At 32.2% G+C, this 14,469-nt stretch overlaps 2 protein-coding genes and 1 long non-coding RNA gene across 3 annotated transcripts; 2 read left to right on the top strand and 1 right to left on the bottom strand.

Annotated features, from left to right (window-relative positions):
- Positions 1 to 91: 91 nt before the first annotated feature.
- On the bottom strand, positions 92 to 2,086 carry LOC133670733 (uncharacterized). Its single transcript, XM_062091316.1, has 4 exons — positions 1,687 to 2,086; positions 1,387 to 1,494; positions 874 to 948; positions 92 to 526 (listed from the first exon to the last, which is right to left on the bottom strand). The coding sequence occupies exons 1-4, from the start codon at positions 1,818 to 1,820 to the stop codon at positions 295 to 297; spliced, it is 549 nt and encodes a 182-aa protein (XP_061947300.1). The 5' UTR covers positions 1,821 to 2,086; the 3' UTR covers positions 92 to 294.
- Positions 488 to 1,261, top strand: LOC133670734 (uncharacterized). The gene is made up of 2 exons (XR_009834154.1): positions 488 to 605; positions 764 to 1,261. It is a non-coding gene; the product is annotated as an uncharacterized LOC133670734 (long non-coding RNA).
- A 7,977-nt stretch (positions 2,087 to 10,063) lies between the features above and the next one.
- LOC133671680 (rhamnogalacturonan I rhamnosyltransferase 1-like) lies at positions 10,064 to 13,932 on the top strand. Its single transcript, XM_062092504.1, has 8 exons — positions 10,064 to 11,040; positions 11,437 to 11,504; positions 11,626 to 11,714; positions 11,841 to 12,006; positions 12,114 to 12,403; positions 12,482 to 12,686; positions 12,765 to 12,922; positions 13,270 to 13,932. The coding sequence occupies exons 1-8, from the start codon at positions 10,749 to 10,751 to the stop codon at positions 13,514 to 13,516; spliced, it is 1,515 nt and encodes a 504-aa protein (XP_061948488.1). The 5' UTR covers positions 10,064 to 10,748; the 3' UTR covers positions 13,517 to 13,932.
- Positions 13,933 to 14,469: the final 537 nt, after the last annotated feature.

Consider the following 14,469-nt stretch of genomic DNA (forward strand, 5'->3'; position numbering starts at 1 on the left):
ATTCTAATATCAAAATTAAATTTAAACGGTAAAAAAAATAATATTATTTTAATACACATATGTATAAAAAGCAATTCTGCTGTGTATAGAATAAGGAGAGAAGGTCGCTAATAAGATTTCACAAGCACAAAATAAGTGTAAATTGTAACACCAGAAATTCTTGATCTTAGCACTAGAGTAAAAGTAGCTCTGAGATATAAGCCTTGCACCATGCTGTAATCATGTATGCCCAGCATTTAAACCCAGAGACACAAGACATTATAAAAAAAATTGCGCAGCAATTTCATGGCTCTCTCAGTTCATTGCATCATAATCATCCACCTTCTCGTTATATTCAAGCACCTTTCTCTTTATCTTGGATGTATCTACCCAAGTAACAAAGTCTTCCGTGTTCCTCGTTACTAGGAATGCTGGGTCGGTAACTGTCTCAGGACCTACACGAATATGCCCCTGCTCGATGTATGTTACAGCTTCTTTCAAGTGTTCGGCAAACTTCAATCTCATCAAAACAGTTGAAAGCCTACGTCTGCGAGCAACAAGACACACTCATTAACAAAACAATTATGCAAGTAGTTCAGCGTAGCAACAAGACAATTACAGAATAGGTGCGTGCAAAAAAGTTCACCATTCACAAGGAATTGAAAGAACAAAATCCCAAGCAACCAGTAAGGGCAAAAGTATCATCAGATAGTTATGGAGAATGCTAAATTCCAGTGGAAGTTTGGGATTTCTCTTCACACTATAAATAAACATTTTCTACCAGGTACATTTTCTGTACACATCGTCTGAATGAGGAAAGAAGGGGGGGAGGGCTGTGAACAAATGGGTCTCATTGAACAGCAAATGAATTCACTTCAGGAAGCCTTATCCTACCTGCAAAAGGATGACACCGACAAGCGATCACACAACGCCAGGCTTTTCCTGCTCGGTATAACACCCATGTTGTAGCTGTCATTCACAAAGAAACAACCAGAATATCAGCAGAGCAATAACTATGAAAGAAAAAGGGAACTGCTTCGAACATCACTTGCAAGACCAACCTAAGAAGACAATCTTTGTAGATTTTGACTTTTTATTGTCTCATGTTCAAACCTTAAAACCAAGAAGCAAAACATGAACTTGAACACGATACATATTGCCGTTAGAAGAGCGAAGCTTAAAAATCAAGGACTCGAAAAGGGTGACATCAATTTGCTACTAGTTTAATCAAGAGCAGCCCAATTACTTTGTTTCCACCAAGATTAAGATGCTTATCGAACAATTTTGACCCCGTGAGCTCATACTTTTACCATATCAAAGTCTCAACAATCAATTAGCTCAAGTTATCACTAACAAACATAACATTTTCCACTAATGACAAGATTAAAAAAAGACGAACGAACTTACAGCTTCTCCAAAAGCACGTCAGTCATTTCAACACGAAAAGGGTCTCTAGGGTCCATCTGCTTCAGTATATTTGTCAGCTTCTGCACCATCCGGCACACACTAGAATACCTGCATTTTCACAATTTTACCAAGAATTAGAGAAAAACTAAATAAGCTCATTTCAAGAAACACGGGAAACTTAAACAGTCACAGTTCAAGAAACACAAAAAAGAGCATTTTTTAATAAGAAATTAGAGAGAACTAAAAGAACACGGGTCAGGAAACAACACAAAAGGGCCTTTTTCAATGCACACAACATACTTCTTGTAATCGTCGCGTTCAACGATGTGGTAACGTTGCATAACATGGGCTTCTCTATGGTTGTTCTCTCTTTTCCAGTCCAAGAAATTTACTTTCTTGAGCAGCTTTTTCTCGTGAAACTTAAGCTTCCTCATTTTTTATGAATCTGTTGCTGTAACAATACAGAACGGATCTGCAAAGAGAGACCGGTTGTAAACCCTAAAGAAACTGTTTGCTTTTGCTTTTTCGGAGGGGAGCAGAGGGGAAGCTGTCTTGGTGACCTCTTAAAATCTTGATTTCCAAGAAGGGTATTTCTGGATGTATGCGTTAAACCCTAAAATAACAAGTACTGGGCGCATCACGCTATCTCCAACCGACGGCTTTATGGCTAGGCCCCTTGCTCACTGCCTTCTCGGCTTAGGAGTAGGAGGGCAAATAGGAGTTAAGCTTTAATCAAGGGCTTGGGCTTTTTTTAGGAGCTCCAACATATTTTTATTTAATATAGTTTTGGTGTAATAAAATATAAATTGTTTTGAAACTATTATCCATGAAATATACTTAGGTAAAAAAAAAATGATTACCGGAGAAACATATCTTCTCCTACTTCTCTTGTAAACAAGGTGTTCTAGTTATAAGCACATTAGGGTCAAACATATATGCTAATTCATTCAGAGAAAAAAACAAATAAGGATATAAATTTATTAAATGATGATTTGCTTGAAAACTATGAAGTCTTTTTGTCATGGTAAAAACTTAGATCCATTAGTTTTACAAAAAAAAAATTTATGAAAAATATTTTTATAAAAAAATGAGTTTTTTATATTGTTTAGACGTGTTAAAACAAATATTTCTCTATAAAATAAATTAATTTTTATGATTTTTGAGTGATAATAAAAAAAAATAATGTTTGTGATACAAATGGTAATTATAATAGTGACGGTTATAAAAAAAATGATAGTTCCTTGTGATACTCATAATAATAATAATAATAACATACAATAAATTTTTTTTTATGGTTGAATGATAATCGTTATGATAATGGTAATTATAATAGTAATGATTATAAAACAAGAAAGGTGGTTTATTAAAAAACAAGAAGGAAAATTATTTAATAATAAATTTTTTTATTAATTGAATTTGTAAAGCTCTTGATAAAAATAATGATAATGAAGCATATATATTTTTTGATGATTAATGGAAAAGATAAGCACAGCTAAAACAATTAGAGCAACTTTGCTTGAAAGATTTCTAATTGTTTAGATTTTTTAAAATTCCATTTAGATTTAACTTTTGAAGGTGGTAATTTTATAATTTTAATTCAATTAAATTTTATATTAAGATTGGTAGCATAATAATTTAAATTTATTTAGATTTGAAGTTGAGATTGATTATTTAACAATTTAGACCGACATATAATCAATTATATAATCATTTGACTTCTTATTTTATTGTCAAGAAAACAGGGTGGGCTTATAATAAACTAAAAAAATTAAAAAAAACCAAAAGAACTTGAAGATTAAAAACAAAAAAAATTAAAATTTAATTTTTAAACTATTAAAAATTTACGATTAAGTTCTCAATTCAACCTAACCTTTGGGAATCCAATCAATTTCACTATTAATTGAGTCAATTAATTTATAAAACCTCAAATCTAGTCCTCACAATTTGTGGTTTTTACACTTTCATCCTTGATTTCATCTGATTAAACTTGTAGAGGTTAAATTTAGTTCTTTAAAATTTTAATTTTCTTAATTAAGTCTAAATTAAGTTTTTAAATTTAATTTTTCACAATTAAATTCTTAATAAAATTAATTTGACCCATCAAAAATTTAATTATTTCCTTACACTTAATTAATTCTTTTAATTTTATCCAAATGAACTTTATAACTTAACTTCACTTTTGATCAAGCCCTTGATTAAATCAATTAGATTCATCAACAATTTGATTAAGTCTCTGAATATAATTACTTCGCAACTCTCTTCCAATCTTCAATATTTTTTTAATTTAATCCTAAATTCTCATTGTTTTCTTCAATTAGACTCTCCATTATTGCAATCGAGCTCCCAATCTCGGCCATTCAGTTCAATTTGATTCTTCAACCTTTGATTAAGTTTCTTTGTCCATTTTTTATTTTTTTTAGATAATTTTGAGGAATGTAAAATTGGATTATGATATTATCAATAAAAAAACATGTTATTCTAGACTAAGTGACAATAGAATTAAGAAAAAATCACAACATTCTAGAAAACAGAACCTAAATTATATCTAAAAGCATGCAATTTAACATATATGTGTGTATAGACAGATAGATAGAAATACAAAAGTTCAATAATTTCTTATAACCTATGCTCCACCTGCACTATTTTACTCTAAATATAAGAATTGTTGAAAAGTGTTGGACTGGGTTCACTTTCAAGAAGAAGAAAAAAACTCCTTAACAATTCTGCAAGAAATGTTTTTAGTTGGGATCATGTTCCCAGCCCTGCTATTAAAAAAAACCTAGATGAAGAAACGGCCGGTTTTATATTTTATCCTTTTTCTCCATTATAATTTACTGAAGATCCCAAGAGAAAAGGTCCAAATATGGATAATTAAGACCATTAGGGTGGTGTTCTTGCATATTTGCTTGGCCGGCTTTCTTTCTCTTTTTAACAAACTTCCACATGGTAGCTCATAGAGCAGCAGCAGCAGCTAGCAGTAACATTTTTCATTTTCCTGAGGGAGATTGGACTTCAGATTGTTTAGTACTTTCTCTTCCAAAATCCCAATTCAGGGTCGGACTCCAAGCAGCTCCAAAACATCTCCAGGCCATAACTAATGGCCGCATACATCATTCTCCACTGAGCAAAATTACCGGGATTTATCTCTTTTTAACCTACTTTGAAAAAGCTAGCAGGAATATTTTTCATTTTCCTGATGGAGATTGGACTTCAGATTGTTTAGTACTTTCTCTTCCAAAATCCCAATTCAGGGTCGGACTCCAAGCAGCTCCAAAACATCTCCAGGCCATAACTAATGGCTGCCTACATCATTCTCCACTGAGCAAAATTACCAGGATCTATACTCTTTTTAACCTTCTTTGAAAAAAGGGAGTGAAGAATGCCATCACCACGGAATAAATAACCTTGGTAGGTGTGAATTACAACACCCGCATTCAATTCAATTCAATAATAATAAAGAGTGTGACAGCCTGTGCTTAACATGGAGGCTCCTTGCCAACACAGGAGCTGTACCTCTCGTAGATCTCTGCAAGGAACAAATTAAAGGCCATGTGAGAGCACTCAAGAAAGCCATTGAAGTCTCACTACTTATTCCAGTTCTTCCTTCACCATCAATCAAATCTTACACGCATATGAAGGGATCCCACAGAGATACATACGAACCAATTACAAAGGAATGTCACCTTCACTTCCTTGTAGATGAGGTAAACTCGCACTTCCATGATTGCATACAGAAGCTATAAGTGCCCCTCTTGATTTAAGTAACGACTCCCTCGCTTTGCACTATCCTTTGCCTCTTCTCTTTACGGCGACTGCTGATTTTCGTAACTTTACTAGTTTGGGTCGGCGGCCTCTCGTTTATTTTGAAATAGCAAGTGTGCCCACGTGTTTAATGTCTTCGAGATTATTCTTTATGAATTAATTATGGTAAACTTATATTAAATTAAATGTTATTCTTTAAAAACATTGATTTTTCAATATCGAATAAACAATCTAGAAACACATCATACTCATAGCTATTAAAAAGCAAAATAATGGCCTCATGGATATCCAAAGACATTCGGATTCAATAAATTATCCGAGCGTAATTTTTTTATTCCGCGTTTTATTTTTCTTAATTTGAGTTTGGAATCAAAGTGATTTAGTATCCAATAGATTATCCAAGTATAAATCATCACTTTGGTGTTATTCATGGAAAAATTTCATCCATGTAATATTTATTTGTATTTGTTAAATTTCTAGTAATAACAAAAATAAAATATAGTCCCTAAAGAGCGTAGTGTAATGGCAAAGGGCTTGAAATCTGCACAGCAGGTTTCGAGTTCGAGTCAGGGCGTGCATCTCTTGTAAGAGTTTGGGATAGGCAGAGTTTTACTCGCTCACCTGGACTCATAAAAATATGTTTTTCAGGGGGTGAGATTTTTTTAAATCCAAAAATATAATATAATATAATATTTTTACTTGAAATGTAACATGAAAGTATAAATTAAAGAACGGATAAAAACAAAAGAATTAAATATGATAAATTTTGAGTCTCTCATGCGTTGTTGAGGTTCAACCTCGAGTAGATTAAAAAAATATTTGAAAATATGATAGTAGCTATTTTTTAAAGTGTTTTTTACTTGAAAATATATTAAAATGATATATTTTTTATTTTAAAAAAATTATTTTTGATATCAGCACATCAAAACAATCCAAAAATATAAAAAATATCTTTTTTTAAAAAATCCAATTTTATCATATCCCCATTTAGAACACAAAGCCGAATAAAGCCTTGAAAAAAAAGAGAGAAAGATAACGTGGTGTTTGCTATGTCCTATGAAGTCTTGCCTAATGTTTTTTCTCTGGTTGGAGTTCGACAATCATAGTCAGAATTCAGTAGATTTTTACCCCAAAACTGGCTTTTTGATCATTCCCATTCATCCAGGTAAGCTGCACTAACCCATCTTAGACAGAAAAGTCCATTTTTATTCAATTTTAAAGAACAAATGTTCAAATCACTTTTCAACTCTCATTTCCAATTCGAAGCCCCCTTTCCTGCCCTCTTCGCGACCCTAAACATCTCCGCTGAATTCCGAAGGCTTAGTTTTTTCAGATGGTGGTTGAAATTGCTTCCCAGTTGGCCGGAAAACATAGACCCGGTTGCTCTCTATTTCTCCTACCACCTTCCTTTCTCTTTATATGCAGCCATGAAAGGGACTATTCTATATAAACTCTTAACTGGCCCTTTTATGTATAGATATTGAAACAAAAATCACAACAAAAGAAAAAAAATCACAGCCAAAGGACGTTGTTTCACTTATAACTGCTCATTCAACATAAACTCATTTATTTTTCAGAGAATAACATCGTTTTGCAAGACATGGCAGAGCATTGTAGAATTCTATAGTCACTCCCCTTTTAAGTACATGTTAGATTATTGGTTTTCTTGGTGAAATGAAATGATTTATCTACATCTAGTTAGCCTCGTTCACTTAGAATATCCCAAGCTTTACCCTTCATATCACAAGTCAACTATATATAGAAGGAGGAGAAAAAAAGAAAAAAAAAAGCGTGATAACTTGTTATTTTTAATTTATAATCTGACGACCGATTCTTTTATTTTTCTCTTTCATTTTTTTTTCTTTTTCTATCATTTTTCTATGCAACAAACATCACCTTTCAAAATTTATCACAAATCAACATCTCATTATAAATCCGGCCACTCAACACTTGGTTTTAAAAATACTAATAAAAATACCAAAAAAATAAAACAAGTGAAATTTTTTAACGTGCTTTTGCGTTAGTAAATCTATCAATAAAATTATTACCCACATAAATTCATGCCAATAAACTAAAAATATAAATACCACTAGAAAATTCTATCAATAAATCTAAAAATTTTAATATAGACAAACAAAAAAAAATCACAGTTGCTAGAAATTGTGTCACTGTGTTATCAAGTCTTATAGAGTGTCATCAATCACAATAAAAACACAGACGATTCAACACATTTATAATTTCAAGAGTGAAGGATAATGCACATTTTTCAACCTCTAAGTACTGTTTGCTTGTAATTAACTGGATATTGTTCATTAATTGCTATATATATATATATATATATCAATTAATGAATAAACTAGTTAGCTAATTAAGCAGCTTTTCAATCTACTGATGAAAGATGTTTGCTGGAGATGACCCTGCACGAGAATCCCAGCCAGGCATTTGTAGCAATTGTAAGGTAAAGTGTATAGCATTTTGTAATGTCTATCACAATTTGTAATTCCACCTGCAGACATCAATTAACATGGGATTAGGACCATCTCTTCTCTTTTTAGGATCTCCATTTATTTCATAATAATGATGCTGCACCACAGTTTTCTTCTTTGGTACGAGTGACACTACCCACTGTTATTGCAGTAGGACCGAGGCATCCGTGTTTCTTCACGCGCTCGCATGCTCACACACATGTATATATATATATATATATAAAAAAAATATTTGTTAGGAATTGAATTTTTTAAAAATAAAAAAAATAATTAATTCATACCCAAACCAATCACTAAATTAAGAGAAACAAATGCATCACTATATATTTTCCTAGAGTACTCTTGGATTCTTAAATTTGATTTGGATTTGTTCTGCCATATCAACAATTAGTAAAATTAATTCATCAATTATCTTAGTTGTATTTTCCATCCATTCATCGTTAACAATATTTTATAATGCTCAATGAGTAAGTATAAATATTTAAATTAAATATGAAATTTATTAAAAATGATAAGAATATTTTTATATAAACCGAAAATATATACATTTTTATTTTATCTATCTCTTTTCAAAAGTATGTATAAATAGTTACTCCGCTGGTGTTATAAAAATTCTTGTACTTCATGTAGCTAAGAAGAGAAGGACCTACTTGGGTATTTAGTCATCTAAAAGAAAAGGAGATTTAGTCGGTAGATAGAGACAAATTTAAAGGGTATTTAAGAATATAGTAACGATTGTTTTTTAAAGTGTTTTTTATTTTAAAATATATTTAAATAATTTTTTTTATTTTTTAAAAATTATTTTTGACATCAACACATCAAAATGATATAAAAACATCAAAAATATATTAATTTTAAATAATAATAAAAATTTAAAATTTTTAGAAACACTTTCCAACCGCAGTGTCAAAAACTACTATCATTTTCTCAATAACTTCTTCTAGGCGCTCTTTGAAGTTATATTTTATAAAATTTTAATGTTTTTAATTAAAATTAATTTTTTATATGATTTTGAATTATTTTCATATGATAATATTAAAATAATTATTAAAAATTAAAAAATATATATTTTAAAAAAAATTATTTTAAAAAACAACCATAATTCCGATAACTTCAATTTTTTCCTAAATTAAATCTAATTTGATTTTATGCAGTGTCAAACGCAATCCCAAGAGAGTAGTGCACCTCTATCATTCATGGTCAGCCATTACAAAAGCTACAGCATAACCCAATAATTTGCTGACGTGTTGTCCAATGCTTCCAACCTTAATGAAAATCAACTTCTCTTTTGGTGGGCCCTTCCTCCCCAAGCCACTTGCTTTCTTCAGCTTTCACCTTCCTAATCTACCCCCGTTTTAGTGGTTTAATTACCAAGAATAAAAAAAAAAACTGTACTGTAATTCTGTCCCCCTTTCTGTAAGAAATACTTTTATATTTTAAAAGTTAAATTAATATTATTTTAATATTTTTAAATTATTTTGATGTGTTAATATTAAAAATAATTTTTAAAAATAAAAAATATTATTTTAATATATTTTTAAATAAAAATATTTTAAAAAATAATTTTATACACCCTCGAAATATAGATGGAAAGCACTGTGATATATATATATATATATATATATATATATATATATATATATATATATATATGGTCGGTTGTAACGTGTACCATTCACAGTGGATTCATCGTCCCGGTCTGTGAAAAAGAGAGAGAGAAAAAATAAAATTATTCGTGTTAATAAATTTATCTTGCAAAATAAAAAAAAAGTTGGGAATTCTGAGTTCCATCTCATCATAATCAATGGCAATTGATCTTAAAGGGAAAAAAAAAGACTATTCATTCGTACGGAAACTAAATGTAGCGAGGAATTTATATTCATTATATCCATAATTTAAAAAATTCATAAGGTTTTTAACCTACACTTTGCATTTACTCATAGTCTAAATGCTATTCATTTTAAATTAGTTTTCCAAATAATATTAATTAATTATCGATGGAGTGAAGCCAACTATTATATCTTCTTAGAGATGATTTATAACTTATTTGGTATTGGAGTTGTAGTTGTTTTTTAAAGTATTTTTTAGTTATAAATATATTAAAATAATATATTTTTTTATTTTTTAAAATTTATTTTTGATATTAATAAATGAAAACTATCTAAAAATACTAAAAAGATTAATTTAAAATAAAAAAATTATGATTTATAACTTGTTTTGTTTTGTTTTTTTAGGAGATATATAATTGGTAATCCTTGCGAAATGTTTTGTTCTGTTTTTTTAAGAAAAGAGAGTCATAACTTATTCTGACAGACAAAGACAAAATGAATGATGAAGTAAAAGAAAATCCTAATGGATACGGTTTCAACATTAACGTAACAGTAGATCAGAGCAGTTAAAAACCTCAACACTCACCTCTCCTCCTTAATTACCGGCTCTCTCCTCTCTTTCCATCTCCCATTACAGCATTGCCTCTCTCTCTCTCTCACACACACACATATTCTCCGACAAGTTTCTCTGGCAAATCGCCGGGAATCTCGTCGGGAAATAATAACAACAAATCTCTCTCTCTCTCTCTCCAAATCATTCACTCTTCAAAACCCACATTTTCTTTTTCAAGTCGAACCACATTTCATTGCCGGATCAGCGAGCTTTTTATGAGAGATTGTCAATATAGAGCTCAAACTGGGATTTTTATTTGTCAAGTTTTTGTTCAAATCCTTGCATATCATTTGTGGGATTTCTTTGGATAGTGTAGTTCTTTGCTTAGGAGTTCTGTAAGCTGACGGAGTTCGGTGTTTCTGGAGATTAAAGTAATGAAAGAACATGAAGCTGGTGTCTTTGGTTATTTTGATTGAATTTTTTTTATAGAAACAAGGAAAGGTTTTAGACCTTCAAGGTTTTTTTTGTTTTCATCATCTTAATCAAGTTCAAAGAATCCCTCCGTTTCCTTTAGAGTGAGCAATATCCGACAATACATTTAAATACAAAAGATCAAGTAAGGAGAGAGAGAGAGAGAGAGGGAAAGAGAGAGCATCTATTTTGTTAAATCTTTAATTTGACTCGTATTGAGGGAGTTGTTAAAGTGGGTTTGGTGATATTGGAGGGAAAGAAATGTTAAAAATGTGGAAGACAGAGGACTCTGTTGAGGAATGGGAGATGAAAGTGAAGTTATTCGGTGGTGGAAAGGTTGATAAGTTGAAAACTTCTGTGGTTTCAAGGTCTTCAATGAAGCTGTGGATGATAAGGGCAATCACAACTGTCTTGTTATGGACTTGCGTGGTCCATTTACTGGCCTTGGGAGAGATTTGGGGGCCGAGATTGTTAAAGAGTTGGCCTTCTTGTTTTAGTAATCAAGATGCTGAGCTAACTTCTGTTCCTGCCAAACTTGTTCTGCCTCCGAAGAGTAAGTTCATAATTTCATCATTCTCAGCTTAATTATTGTTGAGAAATGACACAGTTTTAAAAAGTTGCTGATATTCACTAAAGTAGAGGTGTAAGGTGCTTTGCTTTATATATTCCCTTATTTTCATCGTTTGTACTAAATATTCTTTGGATAAAATTGCTTTATTGAGTTATTGCCTTTCATTCTGCTTATACATTTTTTCTTCTGACATGGATTGATTTCCTGATCATGACTATAATTAATGTTTCTGCACCATTGTTGATTTGCCTGTAACTAAAATCAAGATTTTTAATTTGTTCATCTTATAGATCATTTCTAACTTTGTTGTTTTAGTTTCCCTTTAAATTTCTGAAATTTCTTCTCTAGTTTCTAAATTTGGTAATTGTTGCTTTGCAGGAATCTACAAGAATAATGGATATCTCATGGTTTCCTGCAATGGAGGACTCAACCAAATGCGAGCAGCAGTGAGTTGACTGCTACTTATCATAAATTATCTATATTGAAATCGCCTTTGATTCTGAATGGTCTCTATAATTTGCTGCTATAACCATTTGCGTTGTTGACACTTCTGAACATGCTATGCAGATATGTGACATGGTCGCTATTGCAAGATATCTAAATGTTACTCTTGTTGTCCCAGAGTTGGATAAATCCTCATTTTGGAATGACCCAAGGTAATGTTTACTAGTATAAAGTCTTGAAAAACACTTGATTTTTTCTTTCTTTGAAATATCTGCCAAATTCAATTCAGAAATGTTTGTAATCTATCTGATCAATCCATTGATTTCACTGTGGGGCAGTGAGTTTCAAGACATATTTGATGTTGATCATTTCATCACTTCCTTGAGGGATGAAGTTCGAATATTGAAAGAGCTACCGCCTAGGCTTAAAACACGAGTAAAATTGGGATTGTTCTACTCATTACCTCCTGTTAGCTGGTCAAACATTTCTTACTACACCCATCAGGTTAGTTCACTAGAATTCTAAAGCGAGCATTAGCCTTTTCATTTTCCTTTTCATTTTGCTATGTATTTGGACTAGTGCGACTAATTTTAGAATGTTGTTGCCAACAGATTCTTCCTCTGCTGCAAAAGTACAAAGTTGTACATTTGAACAAGACAGATGCTCGTCTTGCAAATAATGGACTTCCTATTGAGATTCAAAAGTTGCGCTGCCGTGTAAATTTTAATGCTTTGAAGTTTACATCACAGATAGAAGAACTGGGTAGAAGGGTTGTTAGGATATTGAGGGAGAGAGGCCCTTTCCTGGTGCTTCATCTCAGATATGAAATGGACATGTTGGCTTTCTCTGGCTGCACTCACGGTTGCAATGATGAGGAAACAGAACAACTGACAAGAATGAGGTAATTTTCTCTTTATTATTTTCTTAATATGTTGTTAATTTCAAACACAACTAACTTTCGCAAACGTCACTTGGTCAGATATGCTTATCCCTGGTGGAAGGAAAAAGATATTAGTTCTGAAATGAAAAGGAAAGAAGGTTTGTGTCCTTTGACACCTGAGGAAACTGCCCTTGTGTTAAGTGCACTTGGAATTGACCGTAATGTTCAAATTTATGTTGCTGCTGGAGAAATATATGGTGGAAAAAGAAGGATGAAGGCTTTGGCATCCGCTTTTCCTAATTTGGTTAGTAGAAGGAAGCAACAAATTCTTCTAACATCTGTATGAATGAATGCCTTAATCCACCTTTTTAACCTGAAACAGGTCAGGAAAGAAACTCTGTTGGGACCATCAGATTTGAAGTTTTTCCAGAATCATTCATCTCAAATGGCAGCACTAGATTATCTGGTGTCCTTGGAGAGTGACATATTTGTTCCTACATATAATGGCAATATGGCTAAAGTTGTTGAAGGTCATCGCAGGTAATTCATTGCTGCTATGTCTAATACACATTCTCAACTGAACTGAGAGCTTAGCTATAAAGAATGAACTAAAAATGTCCTAAATGAACATCTGTTGTAACCATTATACCACGTACAGCATAAAAGTCCTTGCCACTAATTCAGGTATAATCTGAAAAATAGAGGACTGCTAGCTGTAACTAAAGAAGTAACTAAAGAAGGACTTATTGGTGTTAAATAATCTGGAGTTTGTAGTTGATAGATTTAATTTACTTTGTAGTGTCTAGAGTTCCAAAAGAAAAATGAATGAAAGAAAGAAAACATCAATTGAAGATGGTTAATTTCCGTTGTCTTTTGACGACTTTCAGATTCTTAGGATTCAAGAAGACTATTTCATTGGACAGAAAGCTTCTGGTTGGTTTAATTGATCAATACAACAAAGGCTCATTGAGCTGGGATGAATTCTCTTCTACTGTGAAGGAAGCTCATGCTGATCGGATGGGTAGTCCAAAGGCACGGGTTGTTATACCAGATAAACCAAAGGAAGAAGATTATTTCTATGCCAATCCACTAGAGTGTTTGCAACTGTTAGATGAACCATTGAGAAGTTCATGAACCTAGTCATGCCAATGAGATGGTCATCCTTAATAATACCTGGTGCTAGTGCATATCCATCAAAGGAGATGCCCTAATTTATATTCCATGGAGATTGCAGACTTATATGCAGAGGCTTGCGTCGAGTTGGATTCAAGGAGAACCAGGGACTTCATCCATGAGTTTCTTCAGCAGTCTCACTAAAATATTTATAATGGTTCATTTTTGAATGGCCAGATTGTATATAGAGGGGAAAATTGTGCCATTGGAGGGATAATGTCCAAGTAGCTGGATAATAGAGGGGTTAGTACAAAATTTCCTGTGGGCGAGTTTCTGGGATGTATAGTCCATCCTCAGTTCCCTCATATCCCCTGTCATAATTTTTTCAGCATCAAATATGCAATAAAGTCACATTCTTCTTTTCCCTTCTCATAAAACTTTGATCATCTAGTTTGGTGCATAATGACACTTCACCTCTCTCTCTCTGCCTACATGCATAGTTCCATATGTTGAACATGGGATGCATGCCAACTACTTAATCATGTCTCTTGCATGGTGCTAGCCACATGAAAAAAGTGCATCTCTTGCTAAACCATTCAAAATTAGGTAACTGAAAATGAATCCCTTCATGCTACCAGATTTCCTTGTGGGATTCTTACATGCCTGAAAAAGATTTTAGGTTGCTCTCTCTTTTTTTTTGGAGAGTCCGAGAGACACTTGTAATAAAACTAGTCATGTGCCTGCAGATATGAACAGCATTTATGACGATTAATTATATTGTTAACACATTTCGGTGGCATCTATAATAATCATTTTGGTGCCTTGATTGCCGTATCTTAAAGAAACTGAACAAATAATTGATATTCCTTGGACATTGTTTCCAATATCTTCATCCAGCTAGAGATTTTGCAAGAGAACTTATATGAAATATATAAAGTATAAGTAGAGCATGCTTCCTTCATCTGCCATGTTCA

This window comes from Populus nigra, chromosome 13 (genome assembly GCF_951802175.1).
Source record: "Populus nigra chromosome 13, ddPopNigr1.1, whole genome shotgun sequence".
Taxonomy (NCBI): Eukaryota; Viridiplantae; Streptophyta; class Magnoliopsida; order Malpighiales; family Salicaceae; genus Populus; species Populus nigra.

Bases quoted from the DNA above. Each gene is read 5' to 3' on its own strand.
- LOC133671680 (XM_062092504.1), top strand. From the start codon at position 10,749: ATGTTAAAAATGTGGAAGACAGAGGACTCTGTTGAGGAATGGGAGATG. The intron at 12,404-12,481 runs GTAATTTTCTCT...TCACTTGGTCAG, and splicing joins GAACAACTGACAAGAATGAG to ATATGCTTATCCCTGGTGGA. The intron at 12,687-12,764 runs GTTAGTAGAAGG...AACCTGAAACAG, and splicing joins CATCCGCTTTTCCTAATTTG to GTCAGGAAAGAAACTCTGTT.
- LOC133670733 (XM_062091316.1), bottom strand. From the start codon at position 1,820: ATGAGGAAGCTTAAGTTTCACGAGAAAAAGCTGCTCAAGAAAGTAAAT. The intron at 949-1,386 runs GTAAGTTCGTTC...TGTGAATGACAG, and splicing joins GACGTGCTTTTGGAGAAGCT to CTACAACATGGGTGTTATAC. The intron at 527-873 runs GTAGGATAAGGC...TGTTGCTCGCAG, and splicing joins TCGGTGTCATCCTTTTGCAG to ACGTAGGCTTTCAACTGTTT.